Source organism: Alternaria postmessia, assembly GCF_024291825.1.
Source record: "Alternaria postmessia strain BMP 2775 chromosome Unknown scaffold_142, whole genome shotgun sequence".
In the NCBI taxonomy this organism is placed as follows: Eukaryota; Fungi; Ascomycota; class Dothideomycetes; order Pleosporales; family Pleosporaceae; genus Alternaria; species Alternaria postmessia.
In genome coordinates this window covers 15,449-38,801 of record NW_026260215.1, presented here as the reverse complement: position 1 = coordinate 38,801, position 23,353 = coordinate 15,449, and the positions used below count along the sequence as shown (strand labels likewise).

The following is a 23,353-nucleotide window of genomic DNA, read 5'->3' as shown; positions in this document are numbered from 1 at the left end:
TTCCGACCGTCTCAGTTTCGGTCTCTACTGAGTAAGGAAATATATCCATTCGGTACAAAGTACCTTTCCACCAACACGCCAAATGCATGCCTCCCCCAACACCACGCCAGCCATGTACACAGTCAGATGGTGGAGCACTATGGGACATACGATAAGCTACTTGTTCTCTGACAGCGGGTGAAATGGCCACCATAATTCTCCAAGCCTCTCATCTTACCTATCACCCTGGGCATCCAATCGTTTCTTGCTCCAGACTTAAGCGAAGCCGCAGGTCTGCAAATACCCGGTCATCATGCGCCTGCGGGACGTCCTTGCACTGTGCCACATCCATGCGGGTCTGCACTTTAAGAATGGGTACGTATAGCCCACGCCCTCTTACTGGCGAGACGATCTGGATCCTTTGGTCGCGTGGATGGGCGATTGAATATATTACTGTGCCTTGCCTCTCCGCTCGCAGCTCCGCGGTCCTGCTTATACGGTACTAATGTGTAGGTCATGCTATCCGTTACCTCGGGATTGAGGACGACGACGACAACTTCATTATTCAACTCATTTGATTGACGTTGCGAACTTCGACAATCGTATTGTTTGTGAGGGTCGCGCAAGTTGGTCAGCAATATGGATCACCGCCACAAGAGGGATATATATACTTCGCATACGGAGCGTAGTAGCTCGACACAGATTCGCCAAGTGCAGAATGTTGCTTTTGCCGATGCAACGGCCAAGGCTAATGTTAGGCCATGGACAAAGGCTATGTTCAAGGTATGGTGATACGCGTTCTGTAAGAATGTTATTGACGATGCAACAGCTGTATCTCTGCCTCTTCATCGCCACACTAAACTCTTGCATCAATGGATACGATGGATCGCTCATGGGAGCCATCAACAGTTACCCTCAATACCGAGCGTATTTCGGCTTCGACACCCACGAAGGAACCCCCACTACTGGAATTGTCTACGCCATATACACCATCGGAAACCTTGTCGGATCATTCGTCGCTGGTCCGGCTACAGATTTCAGGGGAAGAAAATGGGGAATGTGCATTGGTACTTCGATCATCATTCTGGGTGCCTGCATTCAAGCAACATGTGTCAACCTTGGTGGTTTCATGGGTGGTCGCTTCGTCCTCGGTTTCGGCGTCGCCATCACGTCGACTGCCGGTCCTGCCTACGTATCTGAGATGGCACATCCATCGTACCGCGGCGTCTGCACAGGTATCTTCAACACCTTCTGGTACGTCGGCGGTATCCCAGGCTCGTTCGTCCCATACGGGACCAGCAATATTCCCGGCACGTCGTCCTGGCGTATCCCGCTATGGCTCCAGATGATCTTCGCCGGCACAGTCTTTGTCTGCTCGCCGTTCTTGCCAGAAACTCCTCGATGGCTCATCGCCAACGACAGACATGAAGAAGCGCTCGACACCATGGCGCGCTTCCATGGTGAAGGGAATCGCGACTCACCCATCGTCAAACTGGAATACAAGGAGATGGTCGAAGACATTAGCGTCACAGGCTCCGATAAACGCTGGTGGGACTACCGCGAGCTCTTCAACTCACGCGAAGCCCGCTACAGAACCAGTCTTGTCGTTTGCATGGCGTTCTTTGGTCAATGGTCTGGAAACGGGCCTGTGTCTTACTACTACCCTACCATGCTCCAAGGCGCTGGTATCAACAACAATCACACTCGGCTCCTATACAACGGCATGCAAAACGTTGTTTCCTTTGCCGGCGCAATATTCGGTGCTGTCTATACAGATTCCTGGGGCCGACGCCCTCAGCTCCTTGTCTCGACCGCGCTGCTCGTTGGCGTGTTTACCATTGTCTGCGCACTCGTTGCTACGAATCTTCAAACGGGACCGGATGGGAAATACATATACGATGTAGAGACCGGCACGCCTTTGATCAAACGACCTGGACAGGCGAGAGCGGTGATTGCGTTTGTCTTCATCTGCGGATTCATTTACTCGACGGGGTACACGCCGCTGCAGCAGTTATATCCCGTGGAGTGTCTGCGGTACGAGAGTAGAGCAAAGGGAATGGCGTTCTACAACTTCTGGGTCAACATTGCCAATTTTTACAATACTTTCGTTACAGGCATCGCGTTTTCGAAGGCCGGGTGGAAGGTATGTTGTTTACTTTTCTTGTCATTGCCCGTTTATTTAAGTCAACACCGGCTGACTCAAAGTGCTTTACTAGTACTACTTCTTATTCATATTCTGGGACATGTTCGAATTCGTTATTATTTACTTCTTCTTCGTCGAAACTCGGCGCCGCACCCTCGAGGAGATCAGCGACATCTTCAACGCAAAGAAACCCGTCCAACATTCTTTGAACAAAACACGCATCATCGTGCACGGGAACGGGAGAGGAGTAACAGAGATGTTGGATAAAGAGGAGATGGTCATGGAGAGAGATTTTGGTGTCGACACGGATCTGCCAAGAGGACGAAATGGAGAGAGGAGAACGAGGGATTCGGCAGGTAGTGAGGGTAGACTTGTGAGCCAAGAGTCTGTGAGGGAAAGTCTGAGGGATAGGGTCATGGATCCGGGGAGAGGGAGTGCGGAGACTGAAGGGAGAGGGTATGGAAGGTATGAAACGAGTGGTTGGGAGGAGGACAGTGCAAAGAGGTATTAGAGCATGTAGACCACAATACTTATGAATGTATTTCATTTCCGTAATGCATGATTTATCAGACTGTTTCATCGACCCAAGGAAGCAAAGTATTGAACGACTGGTGTACAGAGCTCACTTCTAACATGGTGCGATCGTGCTCATACACCGGTAAGACATGTTGACAATACAACGCATAAGATTAGGTATCTCTCTACTGCTAGCAACCTTTCGTACATCGCTATCCAAATATATGCTTCCCTCACTGCTCATGTGTACCCACAAACCTCGGCGGCAGATCCAAGTCCCAGCTGGGCCTTTCCACAAGCACCACCTCAGGTGCAGAGAAACTGTCATCGGCGCTAATGGGCACAATGCCCAATATAGGACGGTACTTGAATGTGTGCCACCATGGCTCGTTCTTTTTGCTTTGCTCCACTTGTCCGACTTCTCCACCTCCGTTAACTTGGTCTTCTTCCGTCTCTCCGTTTGTCTGCTCACCATCTTGCGTGTTAGCCCTACGTAGAGTGGCGAGAGGCTGAATGGTGTCTTCCATGTCATCATCGTCTTCAGCATCAGTCTTGCGACTGACAGCGTGGACGTCAACCCATTTTTGCTTCGCAGCGTTGTCGGCGGCATCGTTTTGGAACTTGCGCATCTTGGTGACTGGTGCCTCCTTTTGAGGTACTGCATCACCAGCACCGCTGTTGTTCTTGAGGGCATCGCGCTTCCGCTTCTTTCCAGCGTGTTCGGCGTCTGAAATTGAGAAATCTTTCGTGAGGTCGAACATGAACAGCCACTTCTCGCCATAGAGCCACACCCGTTGTTGAGATTCCGTGACGTCCCAGATGCAACCCTTCGCAGGAAGGTCGAGCTGTTTGTATTCGTGGGGATAGCTGGATGTTGGGTTCCGTCTTGACCATTCTGACAGGCGACTGGACATGACATCGAAGAGGTAGAGCTGGTGTTCCGCAGAGACCAACAGTAATCGGTAGTCCGTAGTAGGTAGCTCGTGCGAGTGGGGGTGAGGGTTGTTTCTTGTGGGGTGTACAGCAGGGTTGCCATTGGGCTCCGGCTGGTTTGAGGCGTCTAAGCTGGGCTGGAAAGAGAGCAGAACGGGCGTCGAATCCAATTGGGGAAGTAGATGACCACTTGGATTTCGTATCCAGTGCTGACCTAGGTATGTTATCTGTTCGCTCGTTTGTTCTTCGTCGTCGTCAGATCCATCGTCATCATTGGCAGCAGGTGTAGCATCGTCAATGTCAATTTCAGGTGCAGCTGTGTCCTCATGCCCTTCAACGACCCACGTATCAATGTAGCCTGCCAGATCGACCACAGCGAAGACGTTACCATCCGCGGAGAAGTCGGCATGTGCGATTGATCGCTCGTAAGCTCCCGAGGGTCCGCTAAGAGGGTTCTGTGTAGTGACGTCGCGATCGACTCGGAAGAGGGGCTGTACTTTCTCCAGTGCGCGAGGCGGGTCTGCCGGGTCATCTGTCCGTACCACTCTGACCAGCTGAATCTCGTCGGTCGCCGTGATAGCTGCTAGCCATTTACCATTCGAGGCCAACTTGAGAGTCTTCGCGCCAGGAATGGAAGGCATCTCGAGTCTGCGCACACGCAAAGCTTGTCCAGCTCCAGCCAGATGTAATAGATGAAACAACTTTACTGTGCTGGCTGTCGCAACGGCAAGAAGACCACCATCTCTGGAGATGGACACCGATATGATGTTCTCCTCTCCCTGAAGAGCAAGGCGTGCAACGACCTTGGGCTTCTCCGTACCGTCATCCTGAGGCTTAACACGCCATATCCGTACTTCTGTGCCCCACCAGCTCACCAACAACCTGGCCTCTGGGGCGCTTGTTAGGGGCGGAGTAGGAGGCAAAGCAGGGAGACCACGGCTAAGCTCCTTGCCGAATGTGCGGATGGGGACAACGATGGGCTGGGTATCAATACCTAAACGTTTACATGTTAGACATGAGCTGTGAAGATGCGCATATGTACGTACCTCCTGTGACCACCACGCTAAGGTTGTTGCCCTCATATGTTGTCATGGCTTTAACGTCGTGTTCGTGGTACCTCTGGTGCGACACCTTTCGCCATTTTCCGCTCTGTCCTTGGGATTGTCCCTTCTTGCTCGTATAGAAACAGGTACGGCGATCCATGCCTGCACTGAAGATGCTGGTTCCGTCGCGGGTCACAGCGAGATCGAGCACATCGGCTTCGTGCCCAGATATCCTCTGGGTCTGACTGTAGTTCTTGCCGCTATAGATGCGGATGTCGCCAGTAGAGTCTCCTGACACGAAATCGCCGTTGGAAAGGCACTTGACCTTCCATACCAGGATTTCCTTAGGTCCACCGTGAGGACCGCTTCCCAAAGAAATGTTTCGAATCACATTTCCGTTCCTCGTATCGAAGACTCGAATCATGCTGTCGGCAAAACCTGCCAGAACCGTGTGCTGATCCTTGTATGCGATGCTGAGAGCACGCGCCTTCTTGTTTGTGGCGCGGGAGACGAAGCGCTCGAAAGTGAGATCGTTATCGTCGGTAGACAGAAGGACGATAGTACCGTCGGCGCAACCTGCAACAAGCTTCTGGCACGCACCGCTCGCGTTCTTCCTGGGCTGTGCAGCAAAGCACCAGACTTCGCTATGGTTACCGTCCGAGTGTCGCGCCGGAAGACCCGTGGTGAGATCCCATTCTGTGACACTGCTTGAGTATCCGATGCTGAACAGTCGCAGACGTCCGGGCACCACCTTGCCATGCGCATCGCGTGAATTTGGCTCTTGGGTCCAAGCCAGCCCTTCGACGCTCCGATCCTTGCCGCCATAGAAGACCTTCTCTTGAAGCCACGAGCCTCTTGCGGGGTTCCATATCTCAATGTTTCCATTTGCGCGTCCAATCGCCAGCCTCAGAGACTCAGGATCCTGCTGTCCATGTTCGGGTTCCGGGTGCGAGAAGGCGAGCGCGTTGATCGCAGACGGCGGGTAAGGCACGAAGCGGGATCGGTGGATATCCATGGTCGATAGTGGGATATTTATCTAGCGGTAGGATATGCGGAGCTGTGCGAACGTCTACGAGGCGAGCGCTAGCATTACAATACGACACTCATTGCTGCGGAAGAGCTCAGTCGCGAACTTCTCTCGAACTCTTGGCGAGCCGACTTTGACTTTTCGGTGGGTCCGTCGGAGCTCGGGGAATGTTTCTCCGATCTCAAGACGACCTCCGCATCACCTCCGCACCGTCTTGCAATGCTTCAGACAGAAATGGCATCTGCACGTTGGCAATGTCTCTCACCAAAGGCAGCTATCTGTTTGGATACTCACAAACACCCAGATGATATATTTTAAACCGTCCGATACTGCCCATTCTCCACGTCCTGCGCTCTCGTGTCCCTCGCTTCGATCCACCCCTTCGCAGACGCCAGAACCGGTCCGTCCAGTTATAAAGCACGATGAGGGTCACCGAGCAGTAAACATACATACAAGCGAACACGGTCGGATCTCTTAACCCAGGAGAGAGTCATGTTGGGCAACAAATTCCGCCTCTGCGTCCAAAGGGGCTTAGAGGTGTGAAGTGCACTGCTTCTTAATGACAAGGTGGACATACGTACAACTACTCGAATTCACCTCTACAAACTTGGAGCGAACAGTTCTCTAGAGTACCAGGCGGTCCTCTGAGAGACAGGTTTCTTGCATATGCTAGTATGAGGAAGGTCGTCATTCACAGTTGGACCCGCCTACTCGGGAAGCACTATGCATGTATACGTCGTGAGTTGCTTAACATGTGTCTTTGACGGAGCTCCAGAACGTACCGCGAGGATATATTTCGATGCTAGGTGCTGCAATCGACAGAATATTCACTACTTCATGCCCATGGACGCATTATAGTGCTTGCGCAGGCTGTGTACTTGCAAACATTTTAAAGTCCACAATACTGCAATTAGAATTCGCCAAGTTATCATGATGTGACCTTACGAAAAGGCGAAGTGATTACAGTCCTGTGCTCGAGGCGAGGTGTTGCGTCTAATTCGCTGACCGACCGTTGACTGACCTATTGTTCCGGTGGTCTAAATCCGCCTCGTCTTCTGACAAGCCACTTGTTGGAGAATGCTCCGGCAATACCGCGCGAGTCAAGACTAGCTTTGCTGGTCCACGTGCGGACCGAACTCAATGTTTCAATACTCACGTCATGAAGAAACTGTTTGCAGAAGCGTTGGCGAGTTAACGCTGATCGGGAAAATGCATCCCTTCGCACTCCGGCGGAGGGGGGGCTGCCAAATGTCATTGTTGCGCCGCAACGGTGTTGGGTTCTTTTTCGGTTGAGGGATTGGCAAAGCTTTGATAAGATGGTTTTGATTGAAATTCGAAATGTCCGTTGCGCAATAATAGCAACATGAGGATCTCCAGGGGCTGGCGAAGGATGTTGAATCCCGCATATGCCCAGGTATTGGATTAGACCGAGACGAGCTTCAGGCCTAGTCTTTTGAAAGGGTTTCATGGTACATGATGGTGGACTGCGAACCATAAGTCTGCGCGTACGCGGTGCGCGTCTTACGCGAACGCCCCAGGGGCCTTACAAGACCCAAGACGCGCTGAGAAGCAAATATCGGGATGATCTCGCAGTTGAAGCAGAGGTCGAACCTTGGAAATTTCAAAGCGAGAGCTTGGACCGTCAGGCGGGGTATGTTGTTATTGCGGCGGGCCTCATTGTCCGTGGAACGCAAGTCAGTGATGCCGTGCGAAAAGACTGGTTGCAACAGACTGGACCCGTTGCTGCTCACGGTGCTTGGTGCAGAAGCGCATGTTGAATATTGAAACATGCAGTGTGGTCCCGCGGCCACAGCCAGAGACGTTGAAAAGTTTGCTCATCGCCGTCGTGCAAGCATGCACAGATCTTCTGACAAGTGCATGCAGTGCCCAGGTAACGCCTTTAAGCGATGAAGCCGAAGATTAGCATGCTTCTATGACGAGTCGCATGTAGTACCGGGTCGCTGTCCTGCGGGCCTCGGCGCACCGTTGCTGAGGCAAGCAAGAGACCTTTGGTCATACCGACAATCTTTGTCTTCATCAGATCCGCTTGGTTAAGAAAATTCCGGAGCAAATTTGCTGACAATGAGCTGGTTGTGAAGATCGGCCCACTTGAAAGAAGTCCAGCGCCGTGAGAGCGTCCGACCGAGGCAGCTGTGCACGGAGTCAGATCAGAAAATAGCCTGGATCCTTTAAGTTTTGTCGCGTGCGCACAGCTCAAGTACTTTAAGACGCGTTTCCTCGCGACTGTGACATAATGCCTGGAACCCGGACGTGCTGAGGTGCATTGGTGGCTGGCGATGGTACAGTTGCGGATGTCGGGTGGCCACTAGCTGCAGCAGCGACGTGAAGCAAGATTGTTAGAGCAAGATTGAATGCGGAGTTGCCGGGTTAGCATCTTCCTTTTTTACTCAGATGATGAACGCGAAAGATCACGCTAGGATTCGTCGTCGCGAGAGACGATGGGCCCAGCCGCCTGTCAATATCCCAAGCCGAATCACATTGAGTCTGTTGAACAAGTTGCGAAACGCGTGCATGGCGATGCGGTTGGACGGGGAAGCTAGGTAGGTTTGGCAGGTGAACTATCGGCAACAGGATGATCTCGATAGACTTGGTCACTCACCACGATCTTCAATTTAGTTGTGGAGTTCGGCCGTATATGCTTGCACGACGTGGAGACGGTTGTTACTATCTGATGCGGCCGCGCAGAGCTGAGGCTCACTAGGTCGGAGGCGCACCTTCCTTACTCAAGATAACACACATGCATGAACGCGTCTCTACGCACAATGTTTGCGTCAACTTGCAACATCAAGCCGCTGTCAGAAGTGATTCCAAGGTTCGTTTGCATGCGGCACGACCGGACCTCGTAATAGAGGGATAGCTCATATAAGCAAACCCCGCCATAAATCCCGCCGGTCAGCAAGGGAAGGTCAACTCCGGAGTATGGCTGATTTCTAGAAACTATGCAGTGGAGGCTTGCCAGACTCACGGACTCGGCCACAGTAATTAGGAGAATTGGCAATCTTACCAACTATCTTAGGCTCCGACACACGCGTTGCTAGTCGACGCTACTAAACACGTGGATCATCGGGTCAAGGGCACTAGAAGCTACTATCGTCGAAACACCACGGGCATTGCGAAACGATGAGTCCAACGGTCGGCCTTGAGGCTTCAGTATGAGGTCTGTGTTGCACAGCGAATGTCGTGCCAGGGTCCCCTTTTTGAGTAATCTACCATGCAGACCAACGTGAGCAGAGCGCGTCCATGAGTCTCCAAAATTTACTCCTGAGTTTCTGAGATTTGCCATGTGGACCTCCGGGGAGCATGACGCCGTTGTCGAGGACGCGCGACCGGAGCGTACTTGGGCAGACTCGCAGACATGGCGGTGCGACGCGTTACCGGGATGCAACGTGCCGACAGGCGTCTTCTGCTGCTTTGTTCAGCTCCAACAAAGGAGGAGTAGTTCAGTCTCTCCTAAATCGTCTAATGATGACATGACCTCAGCTTCCTATAGCATGTCAGGGGAACCACGACTCTGGTGCAGGCATGGGTTTGAGATGCAAGCAGCGAGAGCGACGGGCACAATGCCATATGCAGGTCTTGGCCGTGTGCAAAGCAAGTTGTTTCCTGTGCGCAGGCGAGGGACACATTGGACAGCGATCGTAGGCCTATCCTGCAACCTTGTATAGCTGCATGAGTGGCCTCACCGGCGCCCTGGCAGGGCTCTAATTCGAGCGGGGCCAGGCGAATATTACAGCCACGGCGCGCTGCTCAGACCTTCATGCCGCGTTGAGAAAAGCAACTGCAGCAGGCAGTATTGGTGCGAGGCCGCTGAGGGCAGTCCTACGCTGCAGCAAGGCCGAGTGCCAAAGTCGCTGCTGTGTGTGAGGGCTGGGGCGGTGGCACAGCAGCGGGTGCGCGCGACGGCAACGGGAGCAGCTCAGCGCTGGGTCATGGTGGTGATGGTTGCGGAAGACACGGGACTAGGACGCGTTCAATGAGCGTGTTCCTGGCCGAAGCTTCTCAGACGCAAAAACGCCATGGTTGATCCACAATGGGGCACGACGGCGGCGGAATACGCATCGGTTGGCTGGGCGCTGTGGGCGTATCAAGTTCCCTGTTCCCATGCTGTACGAGTTGCCGTGTGTCAGATGCGGTTAGCGTCAACCTCCTAGGGCTTTGCTCGCCCAGTCGTTTTCTCCAAGCTACGTCCGTCTGTATCGTGCTCTCTTCTCACCTCCTCTCCCCTCTTCTCATATCCCTCTTTCACTACGGTCGAGCACGGAGAAACTTTGGATCTGATGTGGTGCTGAGTGTTTCGGCTCCTATCTTTCCATAAAACTCCCCAATCTCCTGCTCTCGGTCCCCTAAACCCGACCGCCGTCTCTCCTCGAATAGGATCGTGAAGAGTTCAGACTCCCTGCACCTTCACCCTACTTCATCCGCCGACCTCCTACCTCGTCTCTCGCTGGACGTAGAGATAGCTGAGAACACGTACTCGCTCTACTCTAGTCCTTCGCTCTCTACACAGTTGTCCATCCAGACTTCTGTATCATCAGCCTCGTGTGTGACGATTGAGCATCCATCTTGGTAGGTCACTTGTTCTTTGTTTCTTAACTCCGGGGGCTTCCAGCAATGCCGGTTCCGCTCACTCAACGACTGCCCAACGCCAAGGATTCCATCTGGAAGGGACGCCTAACGAACAACCTCGGTCCGACAACGAAGAACATGGCAACCATCCATTGGGAGTGCAGGTCAGGATGATTCGCAAGAGCGGCATGATATTGAAGTCAGTGGTCGTAGGAATCGGGCGGAGAAGAAGCTTCAGTTGAAGGATGTTCGGTTCGATAGCAGGCCCCGGACTGCGTTCTCCATCTACGACATGGATAAGAAACTCCCATGTCAACCGCACTGCACTCTCCCGTGATTGCATATCAGGATCGCACCGTCATCATATCGTTCGTGATATCTCCACCTCCACCAAAGCCGGACGAACGATGGTCTCACCACGGGAGGGGAACGATTGCTGAGAGGATATGGGCATGCTGTTCACGGGGCTGTCGTCTTTATACTGGCAACTATGGATCTCGCTATACGTGTCGTTCTACGCCGCTACAATCCTTCACCGACGTTCACCGCCTTCTTCCATCGTGGCCATGGCTTCATATCGACTAGCGGGTGGACCCTTACCCAGATGGGCCCGGATCCACTATCAAGGAACCGAGGAACGACTTCTTTTTCTGATCAATAGCTGACATGCTTTTCTCGCAGATTGTCTACTCCTAGCTGTACCTGCTTCCCCCAGCGCCGAAAAGGACTTGCACTGTTCGTACTCATCATCAACGCCATCTCCGACTCCGGGCTCACACTAGCCTAGATCTCAGTTGCCAGTACTGGAATCTCTTGATTCCATCTCTCGGCTCCATACCCCTAGCCCGGCGGACTCGTTAGCTCGTGCTCTGCCCTACGACCTCCCCTTTCACTAAGGGACCTACGAGACCGCGTCAACCAGTCTTCTGGATGCTATCAGTGCCTTCTTCGACTTCTTCCGCTGTCTTATTTGTGTTTTTGTACACTCCATTCGCTCACTAACATAATAGTATTAATTCTGCAAAGGTATGGACTTCGTTCGCATTGGTCTGTGTAATGATCGCTAACCGGACTGGTCCAGGTTCTGTCTACTGTAACACGATCGATCCTCAGTACTAAAGGATCACCGACAACAGACCTACCTTACATACCAGCTAATCACACTCTTTGTACCTGTTGCCTTTCAGGCTGCCACTCTCTAATCCGGCTCATCATTCGAAGCTGTCCACTCACTAAATACCCTTCACCCCAACCGACCACGTCTATCCCGGAGACCTGACGACTACATCATCAATATGGCGTACCACCAGCAACCGCAACAATCCCGCTACGGCCAGTGCGATTCGTACTTTGTCGAGTCTCATGATGATGGCATCTATGCCATGCGAGCAGAGGCCAGAGAACGCCATCGCGCTGTTTCCAAGATGCAACAACGAGCAATCGCTGAGGAACTCTCAAGGCAAACCGCCGATGAATACCAAGAAGACATTATGCAACACATGATCCACATGGAGTCACAGACTCTACCTGACGTCAACTCAATCGACATCCAGACAGAGATCCAGTGGTTCATGCGCCCATACCTCCTTGACTTCTTAGTCGAAGCTCATGCTGCTTTCCAGTTGTTGCCCGAGACCCTTTTCCTCGCCGTCAACCTTCTCGACCGCTACTGCTCTCGCCGTGTTGTCTACAAGCGTCACTACCAGCTCGTTGGCTGCGCAGCCCTGCTCATTGCCGCCAAGTACGGTGACAAGAAGGACCGTGTCCCGACTGTTCGGGAGCTCAAGTCCATGTGCTGCTCGCTGTACGACGATGAAATGTTCACCCAGATGGAGTGGCACGTTCTGCAAACTCTTAACTGGGTCATTGGTCACACCACGGTAGATGCCTTCCTCCAGATCGCCCTGTCGGAGGCCCCCTACGATGCTGAGGTTGAGCACATGACTCTTTACATCGCCGAGATCGCTCTCTTCCACAAGGAGTTCGTCTCTACTCGACCATCTGTCCTTGCCCGATCCGCCCTCGCCCTTGCGAGATGTGTCCTGTCCCGACCTCAAGCACGCAACACAGATTGGTCTGGTGCTTACGACCCCCAAACAGTCATTGGTCTGTCCAACCATCTCTACCAGCCATCTCCGGTACTTTCCCGCAAGTATGCCTCCATGCATCTGTCAACCGTATCCGCCACCGTCGAGGAGTTCCTCCAACGGCAAGCGCAGATTGCGCGACGACAAGCCGCCCCGCCCACACCGCCACCGACCGTCACCATCGAGGAGCCCAAGCCTGTCGTCACTGTGAACGCTTACGGACCCCAGACGCCCAACAAGAACCCATACGGCTCTGTCATGCACAATGGATGTCCCACACCGCCCATCACACCGGAGGGCGAGCACTTTACCTACGGCCACGTCGTCAAGTCGCAGCCCACTTCGATGTACCCCACGACTCCCACTCCGGATCATCCGGCGAACGCGCAACATCAAGGTCAATACTTCCACCAACAATACCTCCATCCCCAGCACGTCCAGTAAATTACCGCGCCGGGCAGTGGTTGTACACCATCACTGTCGAAAAAATTCAACTGCCATGGACTGTTATGATCACGTCCATGTGTGCTCCGTTGTACCAAAAATACTCGCGTATGAGCGTCATAGCATGGTCATTTCTTCCAGCATTTACAAGCGTCTGTTACTGTTATTTTGCGATATCAAAGACGTCACTTTTCTGTTTCGAGCATTTCTTTTGTTAGGTCCGACCAAAAATTAAACGGTCGTCCACTGTCATTTCCGCACGGCAGCCAGTCCTGTGGTTTTGGCGAGTGGAGCCCAGGTCAGGTCCGGCACCCTTTCTTCTTGGATTTAGCATCCATCTAATACGGGTTGTTTGATCTGGTCTGCAGCATGTGGGGAGGAAAAAGTGGCTACAGGCTGAAATTGGAATACACAAGCCAGCACAATCAGGCTCACTCGCAACTGTTGTTTGCTTAAGCGAGCAGAGATACCCTTCCTTTCTCAATCCAAAACTTTTATCGGACACCTTATTTGATCCATGGGCGTCTACTTTCCTTTTGCATAAGCGGCGGAACGGTGAAAAAATGTGTGAAGTGATGCTGGCATGTGGTTGCTTGGATTTGCAGGGCTCTCCAGATTGCTACTTTGACAGCGGGGCTGAAAGGGTCACGAAGAGCATCATTAGTTATAGAACCGGTCGCCCAAAATTGAGGAATTGGTCTTCCATGCTCGCTTTTCGCCTGGTATACTGTTGTTTCTGCGTTTCATCATGCGATATTCCTGGTGATATATGTTGGGCGAGTGGATGCTATACAGTCCACGCCGCAGGGTACACCCACTCGCCGCATGTTTCAAAGCAAGCAATGCGATCTCAGTTCTTTAAGATTACCTTGTTCTGCTCTTTCAGGCATGTATACACTCCTTTCATGTTACTCAACTGCAAACGCTGGCGAGAATGCCTCTAGTGAGTATTATACAGTGGGCGCCTGTGTGAGCCTATCAGCGCCTCCACCTACTAACCGCTCAAGATCTCTATTACTACCGCGAACTCTGGTACAGCAGGCTATAGACTGCTCTCACCCTATACCGACGACGATACTACGTTTGCACATAACACGCTCTGTCCACGATATGCAGAGTCCGATCCTACATCCGCACCGCCGTCCCCTGCGTCTGTCGAGTCCTTTGAGATATTGGACAGCATACCTTGGCGCAGAGGCTACATATCCTTAGACCATCATGGAAGGCAAAGCACCAATACACTACAAAGTCGATGGGTAAGAAACAAGGTTCGCACTATGGTGCTGCTTTTGCTCTTCACCTTGCTTGTAGCTGGCTGCACGCTAGGCGGATACATGATGATCAAACACGGGAAAAGCAGCAGAAGCACAGACATGGCATGATTCTTGCATTGGAATAGACACGGCACATGGGCAAGTAATCATCGAGATTCAAGAACATGATGCTGTGGCGGATTGTTCCCAGCCTCGCATTTATGAGTCCACTGTCGCGAGGCCAGTGGACGTGGCGTTCTCCGGAGCACCCGAGAACGAATCCCCTACAGGGAAGGTCCCTTTAGACAGTCAGCCACGTCTGCGGGAAGAGGCAAATACAGCTTGGGCGACAAAGGAATTCGCGCTGCAAGGCGGGTCTGTTTTACGACAAGGGGTCAACGCGGTAAAATAGATACTGGGTGTTGAGGTAGATCGATACAACGCGACGCGATTTGGTCCCATCGCAAGATTGCGATGCGTTGGCGGCAGAAGAGGCTGGGATAGCCCTACTTCCACGGGATAAAGTCCGGAAATACATTCAAAAGGGCAATGCAACACTGCGATGCGGGACGAATTTGAAATATCAGAGAAGCGGAACCCAAGATGCAAGATGACATAAGAAGCTTCTAAGTTGATGCTTCCCCACAGTGTATCCTTTCGAGATCCCAAGGGTAACTGTCCTGTTCACGTGACCTTCGCCTTATCGTATCACGGCGATAAGACACGAAGTAGAACAACACCGATAGATAGTACCACGAAATACATACATGCTTGCTCTTGAATCAGTATTCAACCGGCTATGCTTTCTACATTATGACTTCGATTGAACCCTGAACGCGATGTCTAACATCGACAGCAGCGCACCCCTACTCACACGCCTCACAACAACATCTATGCCGTCAACTAGCAACCCATCTCCTATACTGTCTGCCTCCAGTAAACGCACAATATGGCCCTTGGTGCTTCTTCTCATCTTGGTGCAGCTTTCGTCGGTTCTATATACACTGCCTCTCAACCGAGTGATAGAGCTACGATTGTGTCAAGAGCACTATGAAGCGAATGATCCATCGGTGATACAGCCAGACGGGACGATACCGGAGATGCTATGTAAAGTCAAGGATGTTCAACGGGGGCTTGCATGGTTACAAGGGAGCATGGAGACGATGAGTGTTGTATGTGGTATGTGATTCGACCATTGTATTTTCAGGTAAGAGATGGAGATGGAGGCTGATGCTGTATACATTCAGATTTTCTCGTCACGATCCCTTTCAGCTTCATGGCCAAGAGATGGGGTGTTAGGACAGTGCTGTGTTTCAATCTTGTTCCTAGGGTAGTCATGAGTGCCTGGGCTATTATTGTCGGTATGTGTCGATCCAAAAAATATACTCGCTCGACCTCTATCTAAACTACGTCAGGACACTTTCCACTACTCTTACCTACCAAGGCCATTCTTGCAAGTCCGATCTTCAACGTCTTGGGAGGTGAGTGTGTCTTCCAGTCAACAATATTTACACTTACTTCGGGCTTGACGAGTGAGTATGTTCAACGGTGAGTAATTACCTTCTATCTAGTAGCTTACGGTAGGGAAGCAAGACTAACTACGAACAGAGCATCATACTTCTCCTACATCAGCTCAACCTCTTATATCGTCTCCTTCATGGGCCCAACTTTTGCCGCTTTCACCATGAGCGCCAACCTCTGGCTGCCCTTCTGGCTCAACATCTTTCTCCTACTCTGCGCTATACCAACGATAGGCCTACTTCCAAAAACCTCGAAATTCTCAAAATACACCATATCGGCCCACGAGACTATACCTAACGAAAATACGGAGGAATCAGGACCCTTGATTGGAAGCAGAAATACCAGTCCAGATAGATATGCCTCCGCATTCCAAGCACCACACTCCAGCACGTACTACCAAAGTATCAAAACAACCATAGAACAACTGGTTCATCTGGTGCTTGGACGACGAAGCTTCCAAATCCTGCTGCTGACCTTGTTCTTTACGGCACTGGCTAGTTCAGACACAAAGCTCTTGGTTCAGTATATTTCCAAACGCTACAATTGGACTTTTGCACAGGCAGGCTACTTGCTCTCAGCGAAGGCGTTGGTGAACCTCACGCTACTTGCAGTAGTCGTTCCACGTATCATTCGTAAATCCATGTCATCGAGAGCCGTTCAAGGTTCTGATGTGCGACTGAACATTCTGGGAGCAGATGTTAGTATTGCGGTCTCGGTGGTGGGTGTGCTATGTATCGCATTAGCGGGGAGATTTTGGATGTTGTTTACTGGTACGTCTACTACACTTACTCTTACTCAATAGTCGCATGGAGAGATAAGATGAGCTAACATGAACAGCGCTCATCATCTACGCACTCGGATCAGCTCTACCAGTGTTTACCATGTCGTTGATCAAGTCGTCGTTGATTGCCATTGAAGGCTCTGATGCTCAAGACTTCAGTATCGTCATGTTGACCAAGACACTTGGGTCTTTGGTTGGCGCGCCGTTGATGACAGTTTTGTGGGTCAAGGCGATCGAATGGGGAGGCATTGGACTGGGATTGCCATATCTCATATCCTCAGTACGTTGGCGTGCTACATACACAAGATGCACGCTAATTCGTATTACAGTGTTTATACATGTCTGCATTCATCATATTCTCACGTTTACGAACTTGAATATGATGAATGCGAAACATCCCCACGATGAACGACATACACGTTTGTATCATCGACGGTACTTTGTGGTGGACATTATACTAGGTCCTAGACTGTGTCTTTTTCGAGTGAGCAGCTTTCTGAACGAGCCATACACACTCTCAGAATTGAGACTTGGACCGACAGATCCCTGTGATACTACCCAAAAAATGTATAGTTGTGGATAAAATACTGTTAGTGCGAACTTGCATCTGACGTTTGAAGTAACAAAGCCTACAGAACTCGATAGACAAAATACTATTTTACTGTACAGCTCCAAGCAGTGTGTCAGTATTAGGTGCCCGACTTCTACCACTAGGATGTAAAGGATCATGGGAAAGACGGGAAGCTTTGCATTGGTGAAAAGGGAGTCGTCTGCTATTTCTTTAGCGTAAATAGCTAGGGCATTTCAGGTGATAGGAAAGAGGAAGCCACACAATATGATGATGGTTATGTTTATCCATTTTGTATTTCGGGGCCATTTGATGGGATTCGTTGGATAGTTGTTTCTATCTCGAATCTGTCGTGAGTCAAGTCACAGTATGTTGCGCCTAATTGATAGCATACCGCCATTTCTCCTAAGGTTGGATACCAGGTCTTGTTTTGAAGACACACTGTCCACCAGGGTAAACCTTGCTTACTCTTTGTTTTTGAATTTAACAGTCCATACATGTTCTTCATGGGTTTCGAAAGGAGGAGGATTTGAAAGCGATATGTTGGCTGTCATCCTCGGATTCACCACGCATGGTTCCTGGTTGGTTCTCGGCCTACCATGGAGATATCAACATGTCATTTGTGTATCAGTTTGAAGCAAGCAACCAGGCCTACTGGTTAGCTGAGTCTCACGTAGACTTAGTAATAAAGTGTATTTATGTGGCAAACACAGAGGTATTCGGTGAGCGTGAACTGAACTGATGGACTCGTATCGACGCAGTCCAATGCTTTCGTCTATAGGGTATCATGCCTCAATCAAAATCCCGGATTCTATTTGTACACCACTTTCTCACCACTTCTCCATCCACGCATAATAGCTCAATCCATATCCTCAAGACCGCCAGAATCACTCGGCGCTTGCTCCTCGCTAACCATGATGCCCACCATACATTCACCCAACATATTCTCCCAATTCACCCACGGGTGAACTTCCATAAACAGCTTGGTCCCGTCTTTGCCCGCTGCTCGTCTCAGCTCACCCTCTCCACCAGGGTGAAAGGGCAAATAGGGCGAGATGTTGTATACCTTGCCCTGATAGCTTGACCAAGCCGGTTTACCCTTGCGTCCATTCTTCTCTTTGAGCATAGCAGGCGTAACGCGTATCATCGAATCAACGCCCGACAAGTTCTTGCCTGACTTTTGCAGATAAGCCCAGTCCAGTGGAGAGTGACCTGGCGACAGGAGTACCTTGCCTCTGGCGTTTGGCGTCTTGAGTGTGGGGCCTGCGGTGGGTGGAAGCCCCAGGCTGCCGTTTGAAGTTGGTGGACCGCGATTCGGTAGTGGACCGCGGTTCGGAAGAGGGCCGGTTGTGGGTACGCGCATCGACTGCGAGGAGGTGTTGGGAAGGGCACGGAGGTTTGAAGCTGCGACTTTTGGGGGTGGCATGAGGGAAGTTGTGGGTTTTTGTGGCGGGGCCATGAGGTTTGGCTTGCCGGGTGGAGGCATAGCGGACGGTGGGGGCATGGTGGATAGCGAAGGGGGCTTCGAGGCTCTCTGTGCCGAGTTCATGGCCGGGAAGGAAGGTGGTGGCAGGTTGTCTTCTTCGTCTTCGTCGGAGCTCTCATGCTCGTTGAGCGTGAAGGTGGGTACAGCGGGCGCATCTTGGTCGGATGCGGGAGCAGCTTTTGGGGTAGTCTCGACGTCGTCCTGTGTCGTCGGGGTGTGCAGCTCTATGCGTTGGTGTGCAGCCGGGGTGTTGTCGTCTGTCTCGCCATGCTGCGACTTCTCAGGTATCGAGGGCGCGGCAGACTGTGTGAGGCGAGTAAGGAAGGCGAGCCATGTCGAGGGCGGGCGCTGGTAGACCAGGAATGACAGTGACAGGGCAAGTATAGAGACGGCTACGAGCATCTCTTGTGGCTGTCGAGGGTAAGGAGCGAGGGCGGCGTGGACCCTGGAGGCTGATATAGAGCGGAACGAGTCCAGGCTTCATGCGCTTACAGGGTCAAGCTGTAGGGCTGAAGGGATTTGGCGCTAACCATCAATGACTTCACGCGCCGCATGCCGTCACTGGTTCCGGGTTCGGAACAAGTCGTGTCTGGGTGAATATACTTTGTCATGAGGCATTGGTAATTCTCTTGCTACCTTGCCAGTACACAGAGCCTCGATATCTCATCCACGGTTACGCGCGACCCACACTACGCGCCTTTATAACCTTCGCGCCTGCCCCACCACCCCTCTATCAACCGCGATCGCAAGTGCAGCCCTGAAGCTGAATTTCCAACGCGCAGCAACCAACACGCAATCATGGCGAACCAAGCACAAGACCTGCCCGAGGGTATCTTTTCTCTTTTAGATACCGATCTCTACAAGCTGACTATGCAATGTTGCATACTGAAGTTCTTCCCCGATGTCTCAGTCACCTACGGCTTCACCAATCGCACACCCGATAAGAAGCTCAATCGCACAGCCTTCAAGTGGTTGCAAGCCCAAGTAGATAGTATGCTCGCTTTCTATCCACACACACACACACACACACACACAATAGCTGCTAACCCTGTTAGAGCTCGAGAACGTAGCCGTGTCTGAGGAAGAACTCAACTTCCTCAAGAATACTTGCCCCTACCTAAACGCGCAATATCTCCATTTCCTCTCCACCTTCCGCCTGAAGCCTTCCCAGCAGCTCAAGCTGTCTTTCCAATGCGCGAATGACACTGGGTCAGATAGCGATGTTGGCGATTTCCACATCCATACCGAGGGCCTCTGGCTAGACACGATCCTCTACGAGATTCCATTACTGGCGCTTGTCAGCGAGGCATACTTCAAGTTTGTCGAGACAGACTGGAGCCATGAGGGCCAAGTCGAGAAGGCATACCAAAAGGGGCGGGGTCTGCTGGAAGGAGGCTGCATCTTTTCCGAATTTGGCTCGCGGAGACGTCGCGACTACCACACCCAAGATCTAGTGCTGCAGGGCTTGCGCAGGGCGGCTGATGAGGGTAGCAAGGCAGGTTGGAAAGGAAAGCTCTCGGGGACAAGTAACGTCCACTTCGCCATGAAACATGGCCTTGTCCCTGTGGGCACTGTTGCGCACGAGTGGTTCATGGGCGTGGCTGCCATTACGAACAACTACGAGAGCGCAAACGAAATTGCCCTGGAATACTGGACAGCGACATTTGGCGCAGGCGTCCTGAGCATTGCACTTACAGACACGTTCGGCACACCTACCTTCCTCAGGGCTTTCAAGAAGCAGATTCCGCGTGTTACTACCGCTATCCCAGGAGGCGGCACAACACTGGCTTCAGCTGGAGATACCACCAACAACGATGCTGTAGAGACAATGTCCTCAACCAAGCCACCTATCCAGGCACCATACGACGGAAATGCGGGATCGCAACAGACTTATGCCGACGTGTTTGCAGGCGTACGACAGGATTCTGGGGACCCATTAGATTTCATCAAGATGATGCGCGACTTCTACGACGAACAAGGCATCAAGGATAAGAAGACGATTGTATTCTCCGACTCTTTGAACCTGGAACTCTGCTTCAAGTACAAGGCTGCAGCAGAAGCGGCGGGTTTCCAGCCTACCTTCGGTGTTGGAACGTTCCTGACAAGTGAGTACTGTGGCGCATGTGTGACCGGAACACAGCTGACAATGACAGATGATTTTGTGGAGAAGTCTACCGGTAACAAGTCTGTACCCCTCAACATTGTCATCAAGATCGCTTCCGCTGCGGGGCGTCACGCCGTCAAGATCAGCGACAACATCGGCAAGAATACCGGAGACAAGGCAACAGTAGACGAAGTCAAGCAGCGGTTAGGCTACCAAGAGAAGTCGTGGGCTGGCGGTGATGAGAAGACGCGGTGGGGTAGTGCAGGACAGCCAGCCACCAAGTAGTGCGCTTTGCATTCAGTAGTACGCTCTGAAGACGGAGACGCGACCAACAAGCGGAGGCGTTCATAAGCTGTGATGCGGTCTGCAAGGCTGAGTCTAGCGCAGACGTTTCTTGCAAAGACCGCGAGGCTGGGTAAGCAGCCGGTCAGCGTTTTGATTCGCGGGTTCGGGGTCTCTTTACGAGATGGGAGGCGAAAGCAGCGGCGTCAGTAGATGATTTACCAAGATGTTCCTTCCAGACGCCAAAGTATCTGCACGGTGCCAAAATTAGAGTGATCTTAGGGCACCTTCGCCGCTGCGGGCCAACGACGCGCCGCTGCTTACCATCCCGAGTGGGCCTAGTGCAAGCGCCTCCTGCATCTGCGCGCTCCACTCTCACACTCAGCCCCAGGAAACACTCTCCAAGCTGAAACACATTTATCTTCCCTCGACAGCCTTTCTCCAGCATTGATTCGAGCTCAAGCGCGTTTGACATCAATTCACCTCTGCCCTAGTCACGAGCCAACCGCTACTCTAGTGTGCTTTACGCGTTTGCAGTCGGTTGTCTCAGGAGTCTTCACATCCACTCATACCACACGGGGTCTGTTTCAGAATGAGCGTAAGTCCCTTCTCCGTCAGACTACTCAATTGACACAACACCTCTACAACACAAACCCGACTACTCTCGACATTTACACTTGCTGACCATGGCTGCTGCCGACGAACAGTTTGGAAACAAAGGCTACGGCCAGATAGGATCATATGGCGGTAACCCCTACGATTCCCGCGACCCGAGCCCGGCTGGCTACAACAACTACAACCAGGGCGGCGGCTATGGTACGTTGTTCGATGCGCTGCACCCTCGACACGTGTCTAACACAATACAGGCGATGTAGAGATGCAATCCTACGGTGGTGGCGCAAGCGCGAACCCCAATGCCATCCTCGACGAATGCCGCGAAGTCGACCGCGCCCTCGACGACCTCGATGCCCAACTCAGCAACCTCGACCGAGTGTTCAAGCAGTCGCTGGCGCGGCCAGACATGCCCTCGGGCGAAATCAACAACCTCAGCTCCCAGATCATGACGGGGTACCGTGGCCTCGTGACACGCGTAAAAGCAATTAAGTCGAAGCCCGACTCCGGCCACCCAAGAAATGCCCCACAAGTCGGCAAGGTCGACCGCAGACTCAAGGCGACTATCAACAAGTACCAGTCGCTCGAGTCGGATTTCCGAAGGGATTCGCAAGCTGCTGCCGAGCGCCAGTACCGCATTGTGCGCCCAGACGCAACCGAACAAGAGGTCCGAGACGCAGTAGCGGACCCCGATGCGCCCATCTTCCAGCAGGCTGTAAGAAACCTTCAACTGTTGAGTATGTCACATACTAATCTTTTTCTAGCTCCTTAACTCAGACCGCCGCGGCCAAGCCTCATCTACCCTCCGCAATGTAAAAGAGCGCCACGAGGCCATCCAGAACATAGAACGTCAAATGGTCGAACTCGCCCAACTGTTCCAAGACCTTGACCAGATCGTCCAGGAGCAAGAACCGCTCGTTGCCAACATTGAGCAAAAGGGCGAGGAAATCCACGACAACGTCCAGGCTGCCAACGTCGAAATCGATGGTGCTATCGTCAAGGCGCGTAGCCGTAACCGCAAGAAGTGGTGGTGCCTCCTCGTTATCCTGCTTATCATCATTATTGTGGTCGTCATTGCTGTGGTTGTCACACAGGTTAACAAGGCGGCTGCGAATACTGTTGCGTAAGAGGCTGACAGGAAGTAGCTGCGAGGAGGATTCGTGCTGCATTAACATGTCGCGTCCCCGACTCGGTACTCACTACATCTCACGTCTCAGGGCACGTGAGAATATCGATTGCTGTGGGACATGGCACCACAGCCGCCGTCTCACATCAACACCACCACATCCACCGTCTCATTCTCCCTTTTAGTCTTTTTTGAAAGGCTGGTCCCGTACTCATATGTAATACGCCTGCCTCTCTTGGTGGATATGCATACCCCTCTAGCCGCGTCTCGCTTGTCTGTCATTTCTTCCCTTGGTCTAGGAAAATTGGTCTTTCTGTTTTGTTTTGTGGAGGCGCTTTCACGGCGTGTTCGATTCCCAGCGCTGGCCGAGTTGCTTTGCGCGTTTGCTTTTACACAAATGTCTTTTTATAGAGTCAAGCTCACGAGCTATTGAAATGGAAGAGGATTGAAACCTTGAGCATGAAGTGATGATGTTTACTGTGAGGAGGTTTTTGATGTGCCATTGCTCATCATCTCCACCACCCCAAGTCCAGGTCCGGCGCAATCTACCTTTCCATACGCACAATCAAACCCTGTGGGAAAGGGCGGCGAGGAACATGCTCTCAGGTGACGTTGGCAATATTAACATGTACCGCGCTAAATTTCAAAGTTAATCTAAATGGCACACGCATATGGAAGCCGAAGAATAACCTGGGGTAAGATGCACGATTTACCGACATTTTAACCACTAGAACGCCATTTTCATATATTCTGGAAACAAGCACGGAACAAGCATGCCACTATGCCAGTTATGCTACGGAAGGAAAAGCTTGGGCTGCGAGAATGATGGAGATGAGGGTATAAAGGCATAGCAGTTTGTCC

The 23,353-nt window shown here is 52.0% G+C and overlaps 8 protein-coding genes across 8 annotated transcripts; 6 read left to right on the top strand and 2 right to left on the bottom strand.

The window, feature by feature from the left end:
- Window positions 1–618: 618 nt before the first annotated feature.
- On the top strand, window positions 619–2,633 carry J4E82_010774 (uncharacterized protein; the record flags this gene model as incomplete). The annotated part of the gene is made up of 3 exons (XM_051736984.1): window positions 619–762; window positions 809–2,122; window positions 2,196–2,633. The coding sequence occupies 3 exons, from the start codon at window positions 619–621 to the stop codon at window positions 2,631–2,633; spliced, it is 1,896 nt and encodes a 631-aa protein (XP_051583263.1).
- A 238-nt stretch (window positions 2,634–2,871) lies between these two features.
- On the bottom strand, window positions 2,872–5,629 carry J4E82_010773 (uncharacterized protein; the record flags this gene model as incomplete). Its single annotated transcript, XM_051736983.1, has 2 exons — window positions 2,872–4,565; window positions 4,618–5,629. The coding sequence occupies 2 exons, from the start codon at window positions 5,627–5,629 to the stop codon at window positions 2,872–2,874; spliced, it is 2,706 nt and encodes a 901-aa protein (XP_051583262.1).
- A 3,314-nt stretch (window positions 5,630–8,943) lies between these two features.
- Window positions 8,944–9,686, top strand: J4E82_010772 (uncharacterized protein; the record flags this gene model as incomplete). The annotated part of the gene is made up of 2 exons (XM_051736982.1): window positions 8,944–9,300; window positions 9,480–9,686. The coding sequence occupies 2 exons, from the start codon at window positions 8,944–8,946 to the stop codon at window positions 9,684–9,686; spliced, it is 564 nt and encodes a 187-aa protein (XP_051583261.1).
- A 1,837-nt stretch (window positions 9,687–11,523) lies between these two features.
- J4E82_010771 (uncharacterized protein) lies at window positions 11,524–12,759 on the top strand (the record flags this gene model as incomplete). Its single annotated transcript, XM_051736981.1, has 1 exon — window positions 11,524–12,759. The coding sequence occupies one exon, from the start codon at window positions 11,524–11,526 to the stop codon at window positions 12,757–12,759; it is 1,236 nt and encodes a 411-aa protein (XP_051583260.1).
- A 2,092-nt stretch (window positions 12,760–14,851) lies between these two features.
- On the top strand, window positions 14,852–16,691 carry J4E82_010770 (uncharacterized protein; the record flags this gene model as incomplete). Its single annotated transcript, XM_051736980.1, has 6 exons — window positions 14,852–15,191; window positions 15,260–15,373; window positions 15,428–15,560; window positions 15,621–16,303; window positions 16,371–16,594; window positions 16,644–16,691. The coding sequence occupies 6 exons, from the start codon at window positions 14,852–14,854 to the stop codon at window positions 16,689–16,691; spliced, it is 1,542 nt and encodes a 513-aa protein (XP_051583259.1).
- A 1,050-nt stretch (window positions 16,692–17,741) lies between these two features.
- Window positions 17,742–18,770, bottom strand: J4E82_010769 (uncharacterized protein; the record flags this gene model as incomplete). Its single annotated transcript, XM_051736979.1, has 1 exon — window positions 17,742–18,770. One exon carries the CDS (start codon window positions 18,768–18,770, stop codon window positions 17,742–17,744), a length of 1,029 nt encoding a protein of 342 aa, XP_051583258.1.
- A 396-nt stretch (window positions 18,771–19,166) lies between these two features.
- J4E82_010768 (uncharacterized protein) lies at window positions 19,167–20,757 on the top strand (the record flags this gene model as incomplete). The annotated part of the gene is made up of 3 exons (XM_051736978.1): window positions 19,167–19,359; window positions 19,424–20,473; window positions 20,522–20,757. The coding sequence occupies 3 exons, from the start codon at window positions 19,167–19,169 to the stop codon at window positions 20,755–20,757; spliced, it is 1,479 nt and encodes a 492-aa protein (XP_051583257.1).
- Window positions 20,758–21,440: 683 nt separating this feature from the next.
- J4E82_010767 (uncharacterized protein) lies at window positions 21,441–22,493 on the top strand (the record flags this gene model as incomplete). The annotated part of the gene is made up of 3 exons (XM_051736977.1): window positions 21,441–21,570; window positions 21,621–22,081; window positions 22,131–22,493. The coding sequence occupies 3 exons, from the start codon at window positions 21,441–21,443 to the stop codon at window positions 22,491–22,493; spliced, it is 954 nt and encodes a 317-aa protein (XP_051583256.1).
- Between the last annotated feature and the right edge of the window lie 860 nt (window positions 22,494–23,353).